The sequence below is a fragment of the Stenella coeruleoalba genome (assembly GCF_951394435.1).
Source record: "Stenella coeruleoalba genome assembly, chromosome: 1".
Taxonomy (NCBI): Eukaryota; Metazoa; Chordata; class Mammalia; order Artiodactyla; family Delphinidae; genus Stenella; species Stenella coeruleoalba.
This window is the reverse complement of record NC_137169.1, coordinates 144,446,462-144,467,507: the sequence shown is the minus strand read 5'-3', so window position 1 is coordinate 144,467,507 and position 21,046 is coordinate 144,446,462. Positions and strand designations below refer to the sequence as shown.

At 38.4% G+C, this 21,046-nt stretch overlaps 1 protein-coding gene across 14 annotated transcripts in view; it reads right to left on the bottom strand.

Annotated features, from left to right (window-relative positions):
• DISP1 (dispatched RND transporter family member 1) overlaps positions 1-21,046 on the bottom strand; it is a 203,975-nt gene that overhangs the window by 4,779 nt on the left and 178,150 nt on the right. For 13 of the 14 annotated variants that reach the window (XM_079913942.1, XM_079913931.1, XM_079913940.1 and 10 more), the window contains 5 exons: positions 15,114-15,143; positions 8,424-8,547; positions 7,482-7,609; positions 7,039-7,136; positions 4,937-5,034 (listed from right to left, as the gene is read on the bottom strand). In XM_079913942.1, coding sequence (XP_079770068.1) covers positions 4,937-5,034; positions 7,039-7,136; positions 7,482-7,609; positions 8,424-8,547; positions 15,114-15,143 — 478 coding nt within the window. Of the gene's footprint in view, positions 1-4,936; positions 5,035-7,038; positions 7,137-7,481; positions 7,610-8,423; positions 8,548-15,113; positions 15,144-18,960; positions 19,766-21,046 lie in introns of those variants that run through there. The other variant, XM_079913933.1, reaches the window with a different exon arrangement.

Genomic DNA, 21,046 nt, shown 5'->3' with positions numbered 1-21,046 from the left:
TGCTCTTGAGCCTGTCCAGAGACTTCTCCGGAAGTGCCAGGGCTAAAGACGACCCACTCCTATCACTTTCCCTCATCTCTATTTACCAAAGGTTGTTCCAGGGAAGAAACTCCAAAGTTCAAGAAGGGCATGAGTATTCTTTTTTTTCTAATGAGATTAAAACCACCCTTTCCCTTTTATTAAAGTTGGCTTTATCAATCATGTGTCGAAATATTTTCTCAAAGTAGAAGAGAAGCTGGCACAATTCACCTCTTTAGAACTTAGACTTATCCAAGAACCAAGTTACTTGTAACTTGGCTATGAAGACACGTTACTGGGACTTATTCTGCAGGGGCAAGGTGTAGATGAAAGGAGATTGGCCACGTATTGTGAATTGCCGAAGTTGGGTGACCTGCACATAGGGATTCATTCTACTATTGCCTCTGTTTGAAAATTTCCATAATAAGAAGTTGGGTGTTAAAAAAAAAAAAAAAAAGTTGGGTTTTTTTTTAAGATACTCTATTGGGAGTAAAGAAAAATGAGTCAAAGGGTTATCATACAAGTGTACTAAAATAATTTTGATCTTAACAAAGGCTTAATTTTTAAACTCATTTTTAAAGAGCGATAATTACTTGACATTTCATAAAATAGGATAATTAATATTTAATTGTTTCTAGGTTAAAATATTCACATGTGCTAACTCAGGGGAAACTGAACCACCTAATAAATAATAGGAAACCCTGGAATAGCATCTCTCAGATAACCAGGTTTACCCCACAAAGGAATAACAGGCAAATCCCTGGGGTCAGCCTGGTGAACTGAAAGAAAGGTAACGCAACCCCAATGTCTGACAGTTTTCAGATGGAAGAAAATGAACTGTATCCATTACGAAACCCACTATCAGCTAGAAGGACCATATTTGTACTTGCTCAAATAACCAAAAGCCAAAGATAAAGGAAATAGGGTTGCCAGCTAAAACTGGAAACGAAAGCACAGAATTCTGTCCTTGAATAACCCTTTCAAACAATTGCAGGGGTTTTTTATGTGTGTATCTGACCAAAGATTCAAAAGTTGGACATGACAAACACAGACCAAATACTACTTTGATGGCTGCTATCAAAAATAAATGCTAATGAGCCTCTGGAGGGCCAGTCCTCACATTCAAAGGTGATGGCTGATGTACAACCTTTGGAAAACAGTTTCTGAGGACTCTTTAAAGGGTAAGAAATAAGGACAGAGAGAAGACATTTATCCTGAGTTGGATGCCAGTGCCCTGAATCTAAAGGAATGGAGCTCAAGGATTGTCTAGGCTTTCAGGGAGTATGTCCCCATCCATCCATCCATCCATCCATCCATCCATCCATCCAGAAGGAAAAATATTTATTGAGCACCTATCAAGACAAATAAGGCAAAGTGGTCCTGCCCTCAAGTGGCTCACAGTGAGGCAGGGAAATCAGACAAGAAAACAAACCGTTACAATTCAACATGAGAAGCAGCATACTATGTGTAAGGGTCTATGTGAACCTGTGGACAGAGTGCCAAGGTCTGTAAGTACGATGGGATAACGGCACAACTTAGTCATCTGGGACTGAGATAACTCAACACAGAGTCATATTTTATATTGTGGGGCTTGAGGAGCTTGGCAAGCAGGTGTATCTTTATGCAGAAGGCAGCTGCATCTTTGCCATATTCTTGGGAAAGGGGATTGACAGGAATGATTTTAAAATCTTTGAAGTTTATAAAAATAAGGATGGAGTTAACGAGAGCAATTTCTTGCAACTCTTATGAGGAATGCCCTTTTCATTCTAGGTGTTCACAAACAGGAATTTTAGGGATCATTTTGCTTATGTGGTGATAACACGTCTTTGCACACTTCCCTAGTTAGATAGTAGCAGGGGTGGAGTTGGCTTCAAATAAGAGTAAAGGAAGAGGAGAGAAAAAGAAGAAACCAGCAGGGTTTTAAATGATACCTTAACTTTCAAAACTAATGGCCAAGTTGGAGATATGTTAAGAAGCTAAGGGAAGAAAAAAGGGAAGAAAATTAAGCCCTTAATACCAGGTTCAATCAACTGCTAGACACTCCTTTCCCACGTGACCAAGTTCCTCATGTACTAAAAGTTGAAGGGAGCCTAGAGAGGAAGAAAGCAAGGGCTCCACAGCTCTCTTTAAAACAAGCATCAGGAAACACATTTCTGGGGTCCTGTAAGCGTGTGAGGGGGACATTCCAGCTGTCCACAAAAGCTACCCGAGTAAAATGGGTCTTAGTCACCAAATCCCTTCTACAAGCTGATTCCTCTGAACTCCAACATCTACACTATGCAAAGACTAAGAAATAGGGTAAAGGGCTTCCAGCAGAGTCAAGATTAGAGACACACACACTTCTTTGTTATTAATGACTCTCTGCCAGTGTGTCCCGGAGGAATGTCAAAGTGCAGAAAAAAGTAGTGAAGGAGATCAGGGGAGTCAACTGAGGCTCCTTTTGAAAGAGTCTAAAAAAAAACCCAAGCATTTCTGTGAGGAGGTAGACGAGCATCAGAAACAGAAGCTCTTCACTCTGGAAACCAGCGCCCATCTGAACTACGAGTGTAAGTGGCATGTAATTTAAATGGGATCTGGAATTTGAACTCAACGTATTATCAACACAGGCAGGCGGCCACTGGAAGACCTGGTCTCGTGACATTACACTGATTACCAGATGCTTTCTGGAGTCAACCCACCAACAATTAAGCTCTTCTGCTCTGTACCATTTGGTGTGTGTCCCATTCAACTTGATAGTTGTTAATAACTAAGTGGTTAGGTACAATAGCTAGGATTTGAGGGGGGAAAAAAGGGAAAGACTGCCAAGTAGCCTCAGGACACATTTTGCTCAAACCGCCATAACAAATAAAAATCCTCAAAGGGTCTTGAGCTGAGAGACTCAGAAAAGTACAGTAATAGTCTGAAATCTGAACTGTTGACCAATAGTTATTATTTAAGATATCACTGAATACATTATCTCTATGAGAAACATATGTTATTCTGGGTTCATAGCAGAGTTTGAGACTAGAATACAAGGGCATTTGCAACTGGCAAAAAAGTATTTCATTTAAAAAGTTAAAATTACAACCATGCTCCTTGAGGTAGTATTTGGGGGCCTTGATTCTGTTTATTCATTTATTGGTGTAGATCTACAATTGGCTTGACCATTCATTCAGATGTACGTGTCTTGGGTCTGTTCCTCAAATTTTCACAAGAGGATCACAAATTGTTACGTTCTTGCCAGGGATTACAGACTTGAACTCACAGCTATCCAATCCTTATTATGAGCCCAGTAGGAAAAAAAACTCAAGACAAGCAGATATCGATTCTTTTCGATAGCCTAAATTTTGCAAATGCATCAAAACAGGTAACTAGTGGGAACCTGCTGTATAGCACTGGGAGCTCAGCTTGGTGCTCTGTGATGACCTAGATGGTGGGGGAGAGGGGGAGGGAGGTCCCAGAGGGAGGGGATACATGTATACATATAGCTGATTCACTTCATTGTACAGCAGAAACTAACACAACATTGTAGAGCAATTTTACTCCAATAAAAAAAAAAATGGTGTTATTCCAAGGTCACAGGTCCATCGTGAGAGAAGTAAAGGACCCAGCATAAAGCCTTGCACATAGCAAGTGCTCTACATACACACTAATTTAGAGTTAACTTTCTATATGAGAAGGGTTGTAATCCACAACAAGAAGTATGTTCATAGCTTCTAAATAACCTACTGATAGCTGTAGAACAGAAGAAAATATGACAAATAAAAATTGACCACTGATGAAGAAACTTTGGGTTGTTTATAGATAGTTTGTGACTTTGGTCTATTTGGAGCTGCACAGAGACAAGATGTCACTCACAGAAAATCCCGATATCCTAATCAATGCAAAAGTTATTTTCAAAATATATAAAGAGGCTTTCAGAATGAAGAATAAAGTCAGGAGATCTGGGACCAACCAACTAGGTGACCTGGGTAAGCCACTCAGTTCTCAGAACGTACTTAGATCAGCACAATGAGATGCTGGTCTGTGGGTTATCTCAAAGAGTCCTTTCTACCTCCTGTTCCATTAAGAAACCCTGTTGATAGAACAGGTCATTGCACTGGATTGTCAGTCTAGCTCTCAGCAGGGCATGTGATTAGATTTTCAACTGACCAGTGATTTTACATTTTAGAATTATGCTAAGAACACGAGTTCCTTTTCTACCTGATTACTGTGCTTGGGCAAGGCCACTAGTGACATCAGACAGCAGTTTCTACTTGGAGAAACTACCTCTGAACACAGGAAATTGACAGCTCTTCCAAGCTCGGTAGGTGACTACACTTTCTGGTGCTGTCTTCTTGCATCTTTCTGTCTTGTAAAGCAGCAAGGTGTTTAGAGTTCAGAACAATCTGGATTGGATTACTTTGGCCATTTCCATAGATACTGTATTTATGCCCTTTGCTGTCCCCTTTCCTAGCCTGTGCCCTAAATTTTCCTTTGAGGTCATCGGCCCAAAGGACCCATTGATTGCCAGAAAGGTGAGCATTTCATTGCATAATTAAGATGCTGACAATCGCCTCAGGGAGAAAATGGAGTGAACAATGAAACTAGATTAGGAAGATAAAATACAACAAAAGAAGACGGAAAAAAAAGGCTTAACTATTATCCTGAAAGGAAATAAGCTGTGAAATAATACAAAAGACTATCATGGACAAAAACATGAGTGGGAAAGAAAAAGAGTTCTTTATTAAGGAAGATGGTTTGTTTTAAAGGTGGGGAAGCAGAGACACTTTGATCCTGGGATCCGAAAGAATGCGAAGCCACTCTGCTGGTGTTTACTCCTCGGTAGGTAAGCCACTTGAGTGCTTTCATCTGATCAGGCACCAGGGTCAGCAGTAAAAGGAGTTTCGAAAGTATAACCTTATTTGTGCTAAACATATTTCAGTTTTACTTTACATACCCTTGAATTATCTACATTGCACATTGATTTAATTGCAGGTAAATTCCACAATGTCTCCCCTCCAGCTGAAGTAAATACTACTCTGGAATATCGGTCACCTGGTGATAGGAGAAAAAAGAAAAAGGGTTATAAATTATTCATTTATTTCAGAAGACTCCGCGTTCAGAAAGAATTCAAACTGGGAAACCACCTGGGAATTCATTAGCAGTAGGGAATCCTGTCTTTCATTAAACTCCAGGAGAAAAATGTAAAAAAATTTTAAAGAGTAACGCTAGAATATTGCTTTAGCTCAAAGCCTTTGTCTACTCACTATATCTTAAAAATCGTAGAAGTTATGTAACATATCTAGTTCTGATCAGACTGTAATTAGGAAGAGCAACCCATAGGAACTTTCAGCAGAAAATCAACTGAACGCCTCCCTCTTCATTTCACAACACATCACCCCAATGGTATATAAAATCAAAGAATGGTGCACCAGGGAGTATCAGGAATGGATTATAAGGATGTTCTCTTTGGCAGCTAACTAGAGAGCAAAGACGGCAAGTGATCAGCTTAAAAGCACTAAAAACAGCCAACTAAACACAGAACGCTGGCCAGGATCACAGACATACTCCTCATTCTGGTTGAGTGTTCAGAGTTCTAGAAAAAACATTTTGAAAATTATACTAATACAAAATATATTTCTGAATAAGGGAGGCTGTGTGATATCCTGGAAAGAGCATGGTCTTTAGAGTTAGAACTGGGTGTAACCAGGTTCTGTCATCTACTAGCTGGATGATCTCAGGCAACTAACAACTTTTCTGAGCCTCGGTTTGGTTCCTTATCTGTAAAATAAAGACAGCAACACTTTCCCAAATAGGTGTGAGAATTAAATGAGGTACTGAAAAACGGGTGCTCAGTAAGTACTGTTTCTGCTTCCTCAGCCATTAAAAAAATTAATATGAACCAAGTGAAACAGAGTAGATTCGTTTTATAGGATCTAAAATGCCTAATGGTGCTGACAAAGAAAATCAATTTGCAAATTTATGAATAAAGCTTTATTACATGAAAAACTTCAGGGTCACGAAGTTTTCTTTAGTAAACTCTTGTCTTCAAGACAAATAAAGACCCTGAGGTTTGACAAGATCTAGAAACATCAAAGACCCAATCAGGTCCTCTAGTGATCTAAGAAGATAGAGAAAAAACAAATTTTAGAAGGATTTTCAACAACAACAACAAAAAGGTGAAACCAGAAGAGCTTCAATGTTAATATTCACTTAATCAGAAACTGGAGTTATTGCAATTCCTCATCCGTAACCATGAGGGCTAATCAATGACTTTCAAACTGACACATGTTTCCTTGAGGACTACTCCTTCCTGGCAGCTGCACAGAGACCAGGCTGACTCTAGGCTACAGCGAATTTTATTTCGTGAATTTGCTGCCAACATTTAGAGATCTGGTGATTCCACATTGAAATCTGGATTCCTGGCCTCTGGGAATTTCTTACAATCTTTGGGCCCTCGTTTTTTTTTTTTTTTTTTTTCCAAGGTCACATTCTGCTGCATTCTCCTCAGTCACCATCACTTCCTGCATTCTTAACCCAGCTCACTTTTCTCATTCATATATGAGCTAGGTCCCTGAGGCATTCAAGCTTTGGACCTCTGGACTTTATTTTGTTCATCTCGCTACCTGTAATGTCTAATGACAAGGCTGGCACAAGAAGGCTATTAATATAGGCTTTTTGAATGAATCAACAATGTAGATATAAATTTTTGATAATACTGTAGATTATGTCAGGGTTCAATCCATAAAATGTACAAGGACTTTTTTAAATGTGTTGAGATTTGGGGCAAGGTCAAGAATTTTATTAGATTTATATCTTTCTTAAAACTGAATATAACTCAATCATCTCTCATTAATTTTTAATTTTAGGTAACTAAATTCAGATTAGTGGTTGACTGACCTAGAGAAGTAAAATTACAAGTTAATTAGGCTAAAATGCCTTTAAGCACGATAGAAACAGTGAAGCTGTGTGACCAGCCACCTACTCTTGACAGTCTAGGTTATCAATCATGTTCAATCCCAGGAAACTGAAAGGTTTGTCATCTACGAAGCCACTCACTTGGAACGTCACAGAAAAAGCTGTCCTTGTGGAAGTTCCAGTCAACTTCTCTTTTCTCTCTTTCATAATGATCATCTGACCATCTATCATCCCGATGGCTGAAATGGAACACAGTTTGATCTTCAATCAAGTCCTCACTATTTCAAGGCTGAGAAGCCTACTGGTAACAATACAACCTCAAAGTCATAACCTATGAAGCGCTTGATATTAAGTCAGAAGGATGACCATAAGCAACCAACATTAATTTTCTCACTTCTGAAAAAGGAAGAAAAACCCCAAACCCTCACTAATATACAACAAAATCTTAAAAGACAATGACAATTTCAACAAATTCAGTGCAAAGATTTTGAGCCACACATTTTAGATGTAATCTTTTTGCTCAGGCAATGTTTAAAAGTGGAATTCGTTAGCAGTGGTTTGTCTAAAAGTTAATAAATGATTACCTTTTGGCTTGTTCATCTGCATATTTAAAGGGGTAATTTGCTAATGTTGCTTTGTATCCTGTATTTTTCACCATGTTATTCCATGTGACCAGTCTCTGGCCTATTGCAGTCCCTCTTGGTTCAAAACCCTAAGGCAAAATATTACAAATTCCCATTAGTGTACTTCATTTCAGGCTAAGTATAGTTATAACAGCTTGGGAAGGCAATGTCAAGGTGATGTATAGCTTTCAACAGAAAATATACACGTTCCTCACAGCTACTCCAGAGGCGAACTGCATTAAGACAAGATGACTTGACATAATAATGATCACCTATTTACTGTGACAAACAGTTTGATTCTTTGGTATGTTACATGTCTCAGGAAAGAGGAAAAAAAAACTTATCTGAAGCTTCTCTTCCAAATTCATACCTGGCATTTATTTTTATGTTATAAAAAAATCATGGTCAAATTAAATTGTGTTATGCATGCAACAGTGTTTTACAAAGAGTTTATCATTATCCTTGCTCATACTTTCCTCACTATTCCACTTCTTAGGGATATTTACTTAAAAACAGACCCTGCAATCTCTCAGTAATACTGAAATTCCTTTAACGTCTTTGGGAAAAAAGGTGACATTCAGTCTTCAAGACTTTTTGAAGACGTTTTTACAGTCTGCAGATTCTCCAATTTTTTGCTTTTTAGTTTAAACATGGAGACCAAGAAGCAAATTTCCAGATTTTTGATGGTGAGCAAGTTACCTGACCCCTTTTAAGAACCTGAGAATACAGACATGTCTCTACTTTTCAGAAAGAGAATTGTATACTTACTGATGGCTTGAGAAGGTTTTTAAAACAGATGGGACACTAAATAACATAATGCAACATGTCTTAAAATACTTAATCTTTTGAGATGATTGAGGGCTAAAGAAAATAAACAGATTCTACTAGTGCAATTCTCCTTACCAGCAATGGATCAGAGAAATCAGGAAGCTCTGGCACTAATACTCCAACCAAGGCACAGACCACGATGAACACAGTGCACATGCCCAAGACAACCACAGGCCAGTCTGCTATCAGGGCTGCATAACTACAAACGCAGAGAGAGATCACAAAGAAAGCCTCTTAGAAGCAGAGTAAAGTTTTTTTTTGCTACCTAAGAGAGCAATTTGTTAAATCTTCCTATTTCAGACCCAGCACAGGTATTTATCAGTAAAAGATCTCATGAGATTATAAGCATTTACGCATAATTGTAGTAGAAAACTGGAAGATCACTGTCCTCTCATTATTTGTGATAAAGTAGCAGTGGTCAGATGCTACAGGCTGTTGAGAGTAAGAATAATGTCCATTCCTGACAAATAACATTTCACTGCTACATCTGTGCCTGGGAAGAAGCAGCTCTTAAATCTACACTTTCTAAGTGGAAAGAAATATATTTTAACAGAGGCTCCATCCTCCTTGCAGTCTCTTTCAGAACTTTTGTTTCTCCAGTTATTCCTTTCTCCCTACTTTTACTCCATCAGTTCTTGAAAAAGAGCTCAGCCCATAAACAGGTTCAGGTAGTGTAAGTCATAAGAATAACCAAACCAAACTGAAACCTCCCCATAAACCTGTTAACCTTCCATTTAGCTAAAACTATAATGAACTTATCCACTAGATTGTGAGCTCCATGAGGGCAGAGACTGTTGATTGACTGACTGGTTGATTTAGTGTAGTATCAGTGCCTAGAACAGTGCCTTTTAAAAGGTGCTTGGTAACTATCTATTGATTAGATGAATGAACACCCATGTATGTACCTATCCTCCCTTCACTCTCTAACCACCACAGGCTGGCTTTAGTTTCTTACTACGCCTCAGAAACTCCTCTCTGTTACCAAATCCCACCATTAAGCCATTTCTTCCAACACCCTTCCCACACCCTCATTCACCACCTTCCACTGAAGTATCTGTTTCTGGGCCCTTCCATAAGATCCTGGACCATGCCTTCCTAACCTGATGCTTCCAGATCTCTATAAGAACTGAGTGCTCCATAGAAGTTGACTAGACTGAACTTTTCTAAAATTCAAAATGTATTCTGCCGGGCTTCCCTGGTGGCACAGTGGTTGAGAGTCCACCTGCCGATGCAGGGGACATAGGTTCGTGCCCCGGTCCGGGAAGATCCCACGTGCCGCGGAGCGGCTGGGCCCGTGAGCCATGGCTGCCGAGCCTGTGCGTCTGGAGCCTGTGTTCCGCAACGGGAGAGGCCACAACAGTGAGAGGTCCACATATCGCAAAAAAAAAAAAAAAAAAAAAAACCCAAAATGTATTCTGCCAACTTCAGATTTCTTGAATTTTTATTAGAGAAAAAATGAAACATTTAACTTGTGGACAATTATTCTCAAATTCTCAACAGTGTTATTTAGCGCACTGAGCTGCTCTGATGGCTATTTCTGGCTCATTTGAAATAGGCTTCTTGCTCATATACTTCGAATTTTTCTTCAAAATCATGCTAGCAGTTTAAAGAAAGCTAGTGGCTCTAACCATTATTCTGAAAAAAACTATGATATGTCTCTAAGAATAGAGGGCTGGTTTTTATATTCTGATCTCTCAAATTCATAGATCTGCCTTTGCGGAGATATTCAAATTAAATTTTAATAAGGAAGTTAAAATATAACATAATTATGCGTTAAGGGAGCACTCGCACAGGCATCTTTCATTATTGTTCTTTTATTTATTTATTTTTGTTGTGTTGGGTCTTCGTTTCTGTGCGAGGGCTTTCTCTAGTTGTGGCAAGCGGGGGCCACTCTTCATCGCGGTGCGCAGGCCTCTCACTACCGCGGCCTTTCTTGTGGTGGAGCACAGGCTCCAGATGCGCACGCTCAGTAGTTGTGGCTCACGGGCCTAGTTGCTCCGCGGCATGTGGGATCCTCCCAGACCAGGGCTTGAACCCGTGTCCCTTGTATTAGCAGGCAGATTCCCAACCACTGCGCCACCAGGGAAGCCCTGATTATTGTTCTTTTAAAAGCAACCTTAGGAAAATAAAGAATAATAGCCTGCACCCACTAGGAGTTCCAGTTGCTCTCATGCTTTACATAGATTATCATCTCATATAATTCTCACAACAACTTTATGAGATGAAACTGAGGCACACGCAGGCTAAATAACTTGTTCAACGTCACAAGCCGGCCCAGCTCATAAAACAAGCACGTCCTGGGGGTGTAATGTACAGCATGGTGACTATAGTTAATAATACTGTATTACATACTTGAAAGTTGCTGAGAGAGTAGATCTTGAAAGTTCTCATTACAAGAACGAAAAAAAATTGGTAACTATGTGTGGTGATGAATGTTAACGAAACTTATTGCGGTGATTATTTTGCAATACATATGAATATCAAATTATTATGTTATACACCTGAAACTAATATAATGTTACATGTCAATAATATCTCAAAAGAAAAAAAAGGTCACAAAGCAAGGAACCTAGGTAGTCTGGTTCTAGAGTCTGGCCTCTTAACCACTATGATATCATCTCTTGCTTCAAACACAAGAGAAACAGAAAACATCAGGAATAAGCCAACTTGCCACAAACAGATGCTTCCCCAAACTGTCATCTGAAAATTAAATTCCTAAGCCACACTAATAGTTAATTTCTCTATGCAAAATCACCTAGACCCAAAGGACTTCAAGTTTGAACATTATTCACTGGACTGTAAATTCTGCATTTAAAAACTCATTAAGGAAAAATTATGCTAGATAAGATGGAATAACTTTTTAAGAACAATTCTGAATGTAATGAAAACAAATAAATCACAATACGCTGATTGTAGTTGTTCAAATGTAAACACCAAGTGGTCAGAAGCGTTCCTATTTCTAGAACACACCCAAAGCTTATATTCGCTATACTTCATTTCCTCTTCTACCAAATGCAAACTAAGATGAAAGTAACCGGTTTGAACCATAAAGTCCTTTGTCAATAGCCCATTTGAGACTTTCTGTTTCATTGCATCAGACTTAAAGAGTCCTTTACATTTTAGACCTTTAAAATATCAGCCCTATGAAATGAAAATGGCCCCAGGCTTACACAATTACTCATTACACTTTATGTTAAACGGATCAATTTTCTTTCAAATGAACCAGAAGTTATGCATTTTTACCTACAGACATGTTATCAATAGAGGGCAGTGGGCCCCAAATTGCTTAGTTTTCATACTGTGGTTTAATTTACCCATATAATGACTTTTTGTTTGTGTTCTTGAAGAATCTGCACACATGCATAGCAACCTTCAAAACCTCATTCAATAATTGCTTTTTCTTGCCTTTGAAAACATTTGGTTTTGATTTTACAGCACTGCTCTATACCATATCCATGCATTGACTACATATGGAAACTTTACGGCATTAGTGATTTCGGCACATTTCTTCCAAACACGTTTAACCTTACTATATTACAAGTCCACTTCCTCACAAAGCAGATGTTTCATGTGCTAACCTTTCCTAGAGACAACTGTTCGCACTTAAGAAATGGAATCACCATCCTGAGGACATAAAGCACCATGGGGGAAAGCCCCAGCTACTCTGAGTAAATGTCATTCAGACAAGGGTTTCTCCTAAATAGCACACAACTGCTGAGGCTATTTCTGCTTCCTGCTGTCTGTTCTAAGATGTTGCGTAACTATGGGCACCACGTGGGAAACAAAAGTTTCATGTATAATACAAAACCCAGACAATGGTTGTAATATTAAGGAAAACATCTAATAAAGCAGGAAAACTGGAGAAGTAAAGGAAATTAAAAATGACCTATAAATTTTATCGCTATATTTTTTGGCTAATTCCCTTCATGGTGAGTCTGGGTTCCAGGTACATATTCTAACTAAGTTTAAATTTGAATAAAGAACCTGCACATGCTTTTCTGGGCATTGGAAGAATTTTCCAAAGGACCACTCTTCTCACTATAGTATGTTCCTCTGCGTACCATGTAGTACTTGTCTTTCATCTGCCTGATCTCGATTTTGTAACTCTTCAGACCATACAGCATAATTGTAAACGCAATCCACTTCTGTAACTGCTGGGTGACAGCAGGCAGTCATTTTCCAGTGACTGACCAGGGAACAGTTTTCCTCAAGGCCCTACTGCTGTATCAGCTGCATAGGTTAGGCCCGCAGTTGCTACCCATGGCACTGCTCTATAAAAAAGTGTATCCGTAGCACTTCTCAGTAGGTTAAGTCTCAAATAGTACAGGTATGTAAGACTCAGAAGCACAGAATGAATGGATTGCGTTTGTGGGTAAACTGTGGATCTGAGTAAGTGGGCAGGCTGTGTGGCACCCTGATCCAGGCTGTTCCTGCCATGATGGATTTTCATGAGGATCCAATGGGAAGTCCCTCAAATATCCTCATAGATTCTCAGCCACCTTATTATCGGGTTTATTCTGGGAAAAGATCAGAAATAACTGTTAAAACAAATGAAGTGTCTTACAGGGCTAACTTATGCTGTAGGGACATTACATGGGGGCCTGTTTTAAATGGGCCATTTGTATTACAATAAGGCCCTCCACAGTAAATTTTCCTCTCAGCTTACAAAGACTTTTTTCTTTTGCCCTTTGCTGCCTTTCTGGAAACACTCTTCTCTTTCACCCCTGCCTTTCTGAGCAGAGAGCCAGGCTTTAGAGAGTATGAGTACCTTGGACTTGAGGCCTCCTTTTCCAGACCAACCACCCAATCCTTAACCCCCGATAGCTTGGCTTTTGCTCTCGTGACTCTTCTGAAACTGCCAAAGTCAACTAACTCTCTTGGTTTTCATCTTCTTGGACCTGAGCAATATTTAACACTTTAGCTACTGCTTGCTTCCTAAAAAAATCTCTTCTTCCTCGGTTTCTTTCTTTCTGTTTCCTTTAATATCTCTCCCTTATTCCTCTTGGCCTTTAAAGGTACCCATTTCTAAATGTCATTAATCATAACATTTCTAGTGGCATCAACTATCAATTTAGTGGGAGGAATGATTGAAGCTTATGGAATTTCACAGAGGAAAACAGTACAGAACTCTTTCTTTCTTGTGAAGTAATAAACTCATTCAACAATTAACATTACATAGTAAGAAGGCAGACATTCTGGGAATAAAATAATAGCAGACATGGATATTACCCTCAAGGAACTTAGAGCCTAATTCAGAAAATCAGACAGGTGCACAAATACCTACGAAATCAGGTCAACAGAAGGATACAGATAAAATGTTTTGTGAATTCAATGAAGGAAGCTAGTACTTCCAGCTGGGGTAGGAAAGGGGACTCAGAAAAGGCTAATTTTAGGAAGAAGTTGTATTTTTATGTGTATATACTGAAAAGAATAAATTCAGGTTTTTAAAAATACCAATCTATTAACAGAGACAAATATATATGGACCTTTCAAAATATAAAACTTCTGGTCACTTAAGAAGACCCTATTATTTCTAGAAAAATGGAAATTCATTTTCTTCATATGCCATATTTACTTGTAAAACCTCTTTCCTTCATCTTTTTTCCATAATTTTTTTGCAAAATTGGGTAAATAAAATGTATTAAAATATGTATGCATATTTTAAATATGCATACAACGGAATATCGTTCAGTCTTACATAGGAAGGAAATTCTGACACATGCTACAACATGGATGAAGCTTGAGGACATTATGCTAAGTGAAATCAGCCAGTCACAAAAGGACAAATACTGTACTCTTCCACAGAGTACAGTATTTGTACTGTACATATTAGAGTAATGAAATTCATAGAGACAGCGTAGAATAGTGGTTGCCAGAAGCTGGTGGGGGGGGGGGAAGAAATGAGGAGGTACTATTTATTGGGTATAGAGGTTCAGTTTGAAAAGTAGAAAAAGGTTCTGGAGATGAATGGTGTGATGGCTGTATAATAATGTGAATGTACTTAATGCCACAGAATTGTATACTTTAAAATGGTTAAAATGGTAAATTTTATGCTATGTCTATTTTATTATAATTTTAAAAATATTTTTTAAATGTGGAAGGAGTTTCTAATTAAAATTTATGTAGTAATTTTACTCCAAAGAAAGGGTGACTCTCCTGAGATAGGCTTCAGGGTTATTAGCATCTGAGCTTCTTTAGCAAATGAATTTCAAAGATCACTAAGAATTTCTTAAATAATATTATATCTGGAACCACAATGTACACAATGTACAAGGACAGCTGATGAGACAATGCTTTTTTTCAGAACCTCTTGTCCATTTAAAATTTTGCTTTTCTACTATAAAACTAAAATTAAAATTTTCCACATAAAAGAATACCTCCATCTTAACATGATAGCAAAATGTTTAGAAACACAGACAACCCAGCTGAAATAAACGGCCATGAATTTAAGTCATGGTAGTTGGCTGAACAGTTTTTCTCTTAATAAGTAGGACACTGAGAAGCCAATCCATTACAGGAAAGATTCAAAATAATTATGTAAATGTAAATGATTAAACCCAAATAGCATTTAAAGGCTAAATGTCAACCTTGGGATTAAAACCACTTTTGGAGGTATAGGATTCCTCAAGCAGCCAACTCAGAGAAATTTAGTTTTCCTTCACAAAAATATGAACGAGGAAGGTGAAAACAGCCGCAAAATGTAAAGAAAATACTAAAAGGGGAAAAGCACATACTTATTTAATAAGAAAATCCAAACTACTTTACCTTTTTGGTAACTTGAAAGGTCTGGATGGGCTGGAAAAAAAGCAAAGAAAAAACAATCAGAAACAGGCATTGTAATATAAACACATGCTTTATATATGTATTTAACATTTTACTTGTTATCTCTCTTTACAAAAAAATCCTGGAAGGCTTAAAAAGGATTCTATTTGAGAGATTTTGGATTTAACAATGAATGTTGACCATCTTGTACACCAGTAGGTGGCATCTTACCAGACTCTTATCACACCCTCTTCAGGGAATCATAGTCATACCATGTAACATTCCCCAAACCTACAGCTACAGACTCCCTCATCTCTCTCACAACAAGAAGCCACAGACAGGTCTCCAATCCAGGCTGCTTCTTACTTATCAAGGATCCCCCAACATCTTTTTTTTTTTTAAATAGGACATCAATACCTTCTTCAACTAGAAACATTGTATTCCTTCTTCAGCTACAAATCGCTACTCATGTTTCACCATTCTGGAATACAGTGGTTCTCACAGTGTGGGATGAAGATCCCTGGGAGTTCCTGAGATCCTTCACAGAGTTTGTGAGGGTCTCCCTTTTCTAACCCCCATACCTGTTTAAAGCTGGGTTTTCTCCATAATTTTGTATATTTCAACCGAAGAGCAGACTGCAGTATATTGCAGAAGCAGGTATGAGAATCCTGCTGTCTTCTCTGAAGCCACACATCAAAGAGACTTGCAAAAATGTGAAATGATACTAATCATCTCACTAAACTTTTTTTTTTGTTTTGGAAATGATATTGTTTTTCATGAAAAATATTATTTATGTTAACACATAAAGGGCTTACTGTCATTATTTCAAATAAGTTAAATTAGAAATTTTAAATTTGTTTCAATTCCAATATGGCACATATCAGATACAACCCACATAAACAAAATAGCTTTGGATCCTTAATAATTTTTGAAAGTGTAAAGGGGTCGTGAGATCAAAAAGTCTGATCACCATTACACTAATACTGAGAGTTACTTAAATATTTGCTGAATAAATGAATAAATTTCCTATCTGTGTACTCTCTCCTAACCTGAAATCTTCCACCAGGCTGTCCCATACTTTGAGGAAATAAAACAAAATGAAAAATCTATCTTCTAGTCTTTCTACTTCAAGTTATTACTCTTCCAGTAGTTAGAGCCCTATTTTAGAATTTCTTTGAGATCTAAAGTTTCCTTTCATATTTTCCCTCTCGATTGCATGTCTCACTAATACACATGTATTCATTCTTAAAAAAAAATTATTTAACTCCTGTTATAGCCATGAATGAGACCAACAGGGTCCCAAACTTCATGGAACTTACATTCTAGAACGCACTTTGCATTAATCTGTTTACATGAAAGATGCATATGTTCTAAATTTCATGCTTTATGTACATGTCCTCGTTAATGAGTTTAAGCCCCTTAAAAATACTAAACTCAAGGAGATGGAACAACTCCAGAGGTTGCAAGCACTGGGAACAATGTTAGAGAAGAGACACATTCCAATTTCATCCCGGTCCTATTTGTAGAGATGGGCCTCAGTTTGCCTTTGATCATTCAGGGTCGTAGGAGCAGAGCTGTAGAGAGAACTCATGTTTCTTGATTCCTAATTTGCTGTTCTCAGTCCTGTGTGTGTCGGTCTTTAATACCGGGGGGGAAATGACATAGGGATAATCATAAAATACTCATCTGTCATACAGGAAAGGAAGTATTATTTCTTTTGGGAGATGTGGAATTTAAAGTCAGAGTTTCCAGTAAGAAGAGCATAAGAGAACTTGTTGCTTTACGAGCAAGTATGAGACCGAATATTCACAGCATTACTAAAGAAATCCCCCTAAAGTGCATTCTTCTTATATATGTACAATAAAGAGAATTCACTTTTAAAAGCTAAAAACTGACATTAAATCATACCCAGCGACCACATCTTATTTGTGTTTACATCTCCATAACCTAGTAGAATGTATGGTCCTTTGTGGATGTCAGATCAGAGTTTGCTGATTAATGAACGAGCATCTTTTATTACTTTTCTCAGGTTCAACAGCTTTGAAGTCAGTAGTCAATGGATAGCAAGAAAATGAGGACATAAATATCAACATAGGAAAATTTAGTTTTATTTTCTATTTGTTTATCTCTCTTTCTATTAAACACACACGCACACACGCACTTTGTAACTTCAGCCCATTCCTATCTGCCAGTCCTAAGCTCCTTTACCACTTTACTACATTTTCTAAGTTTTCGTTTGTGCCTCTGAATCCTATAATAGAGGCCCTCTTATTCCTCAGTGCTGCAGGAATCATTCATTTATAGCTAATCAGAAAGGTTAAAGTAAAAAATTCTAAAAAAAGTGCCATATACATTCCTTAAATATCTAATTGTAACTTAAATTTAAATGTATACTCAGCTGCCAATCTTTTCTTACTTATCATACTGCATTGTCTATGATTTCCAGTTTGGGAGGACTTCAGATACTTTTGAATAGCCTGAGTTCACTAATTACAATATATAATCTAAGTTTTGGTGATTGCCCCCCCAAATCTTTTACAGTTGTTTCTCTCATGCCTAATTCAATATCAATTTTGTGGATGTGGTCGAGCCAGGCCATCTGAGCCCAGAGGGAAAGACCACACCTACAACCCCAGGAGCTGGTGAAGCACTTGAAAACTTGCTCTACACAAATGGGGCTTTCAATAAAAATGTCTGCTACTGAAGAACTCATGAAGAGCACTCGTTTTGGGGGGTAAATCTACCAAGGGAAACACCCCACTATCTTCTCAAATATAATTATATATTGATTCTTTAAATATACGTTTTATTGAGATATAATTCACATACCATATAATTAATCCATTTAAACTGTACGAGTTAATGGGTTTTAGTACTTCCACAGAGTTGTGTGTCCATCACCACAACCACACACTGCTTTTTAAAGAACATGCTATCTGAATACCAACGATGAAGCTATTAATGAGCTTTGCGAGAAATTTTATTTTTTACAGAGAGGGAGAGTAAGACACTGACCAAAGAAGCCAATCACTTAACTTGTACACAAAGTCTTAATTTTTCACTCCCGGTTTTCAAGTTACACATCCTCAAAACTGTCTCTTGAATTTCCACAAGAAGTTAACAGATTTTGTTGTCTTTAGACCCAAGGTGATCCCCAGAGCCATGGCTCTGGGGTAAATCATACCAAGCAGTTGCAAAAAAATATTTTATTATATACATTTTGGGTTGTAACAAATGTAAATATTCTTTTTCCTCCTACTCACCCCCATTAACTTTTTTTTTTAACTGAGAAATTCATGGATCTATGACTAGTTTGCTCCCAAGAGACAGAAACAAGTACATATTCATCACATTCTTTCTGCTTGAGTAAAGACCTCATTTTATGTTAAATTGGAGACAATAAGTAGAAATTGTTGACATCAGTTGAAAAAGAAAAACTAAGGTTACCACAAAGATACCTCCTGGGAAAACATAAGTTCCCTTTGAAGTTTTTATACTAATGGACATGACAAACAGATGTTTGAAACACCAAAACCACAACTGCAGGTAAAACATGAAACCTGTTTGATTTATGGTTTACGGTGTTGCCATCTTTTTTTCTTTTTTTGCGGTATGCGGGCCTCTCACTGCTGTGGCTTCTCCCGTTGGGGAGCACAAGCTCTAGACACGCAGGATCAGCCGCCATGACCCACGGGCCCAGCCGCTCCGCGACATGTGGGATTTTCCCGGACCGGGGCACAGAACCTGCATCCCCTACCTCGGCAAGCGGATTCTCAACCACTGCGCCACCAGGGAAGTCCATGATGTTACCATCTTGAATTCTGCCCTACAATCTCTTACCAGAACATACCTGTTTAAGGAGGCAAACAAGGGAATCCACCACATACTTTCATGATCAAAAATAGTCTTCCTCGGGCTTCCCTGGTGGCGCAGTGGTTGGGGGTCCGCCTGCCGATGCGGGGGGCGTGCGTTCGTGCCCTGGTCCGGGAGAATCCCGCGTGCCGCGGGGCGGCTGGGCCCGTGGGCTGTGGCTGCTGGGCCTGCGCGTCTGGAGCCTGTGCTCCGCGGCACGAGAGGCCGCGGCGGTGAGAGGCCCGCGTGCCTCAAAAAAAAAAAAAAAAAAAAATAGCCTTCCTCCATCTGTACCCTCTTTCCGATTTGCTACTTTTAATAGCTATCTAATAAAATCTGCAGAATGATTTTTTCCCCCTAACTTCAGTCTTGTGTTGCTAAATAACAACTGGTAAAAACAAACAAGAGAGAAACCATGTTTTTCGAAGGTTCATTCACCTTTTTAATACTGTCTGGTCAAAACTCATGCCAAAAAAAAAAAAAAACCAAATAAAAAATAATCATCTTAGTTGGGAACATCTGCTTGTTCTTTGGTTAGGGTTGTAGCCCTTTTTTCTGCTGAGAAAAAGCCCCAAGGCAGATGACATTTGCATGCCCCATGACACTCCCACAGGCTGTAGCGTAAATAAGCTTGCTTGTGCACAATCCCCAGATGACTAGCTGGAGTGTCTCTCTCCCACTCAAGAGAGCATTTCTGTATGCGAGTGGATGACACTGACATGATTGTAGGGCTAAGCTCAACTCTGCTTTCAAAAAAATAAATAAGGCACTTATAACTCAGTACTCATAATAAGTAATTAATTGCCCCTGGCACCTCACACTTGAGAACTGTAACAGCAGTTGAGAACCTTGGCTCCAGCTCCGATGACCAGTGAACTGTGGTATGTGCACATATATCGGTCAAGGGACCAACTAAAGACACTGTAAAGTTCTCAGAAGGAGGGAAGGTGCAGGGTGCAGAGTGGGGTAATCATGAAAATGGGGGTTGGGGGATGCACAGAGGCAAGGAAGATTTTTTTAAAAGGTAATTTGTATGTGAGGGAAAAAGTTAACAAGAAACAGAAAAAAATGTAGAAAAGCTACAAAGGGCCTGTTTTTTCGGTTTCCCTCAACTTTTCTCTCTCTTTTGATAATTTTTGGGAAGACAGAGGGAAATGGGACCACTAAAACATGAAAACATGCTACTCGTCTAGAGAACTCAATTGTTGACATAGCTGCAGAATTAATATCACGACTTAGAAAGGGGCAGTATCAAGTTTCACAAATTCCAAATAGCTCTTCCTAGCATTCAGGAAAATCAAAGCTACGAAGAAAAGAGCTTTGTATATTTCTGAACAACTAAAATGCTATGAAGGACATATATTTTCTACTTCATGGTAGTAACCAAATTTAAATAAGAAAGTGCTTAAAGTAGCACATTTTAGTCTCAATAGTCCCATACTTTAGTCCCATTGGATTGTGCCACATTGCCTTTTTGTAAAAGGGTATTCTGCAAGCAATATCTTTAGCTCATTGCTGGTATGTTAGGAAGAAAGTATCTGAAAATAAAGAATCCACACTTTGATGAGCATTCTTTAAAAGATTTCCAACAAAAACAAAACCAATCTTCATCACTAAGTATTTCCATGAATCATCACTGGCACACTTGGGGTCTACCGTGAAGATGAAACAGATACCCTGTAGACAAGCTAAGCTCGGTCTCTAATTTATCTTCATGCACCAGAGCTAAATGTTTATGGTCTGTGTCAAGTGATTTGAAGGATAACAATAACCACAACTACTTGCGTAATGCATGTCCTGAATGCTCAAGAGTTGTTGACTCAAAAGTACTGGTCATCTTGCTGTCTCAGACTGTTGTAACCGACCAGAGTCCCACTACTACACAAAATATAAAATAAACTAGGAGACCAAGGATAAGGTTGGGAGTGGAGGACTAATATTTAAAGAGCATGTAATAAATACCAATCTCTCTATAAATGTTAAAAAAGAAATTCAGCATAAATTAAATAAATATTTGAGCATGAGGAAATTGTCTTTAAGAAAGTAGTGAACTAAGTAATCAAAAGATGTGAGTTAAAATAAAC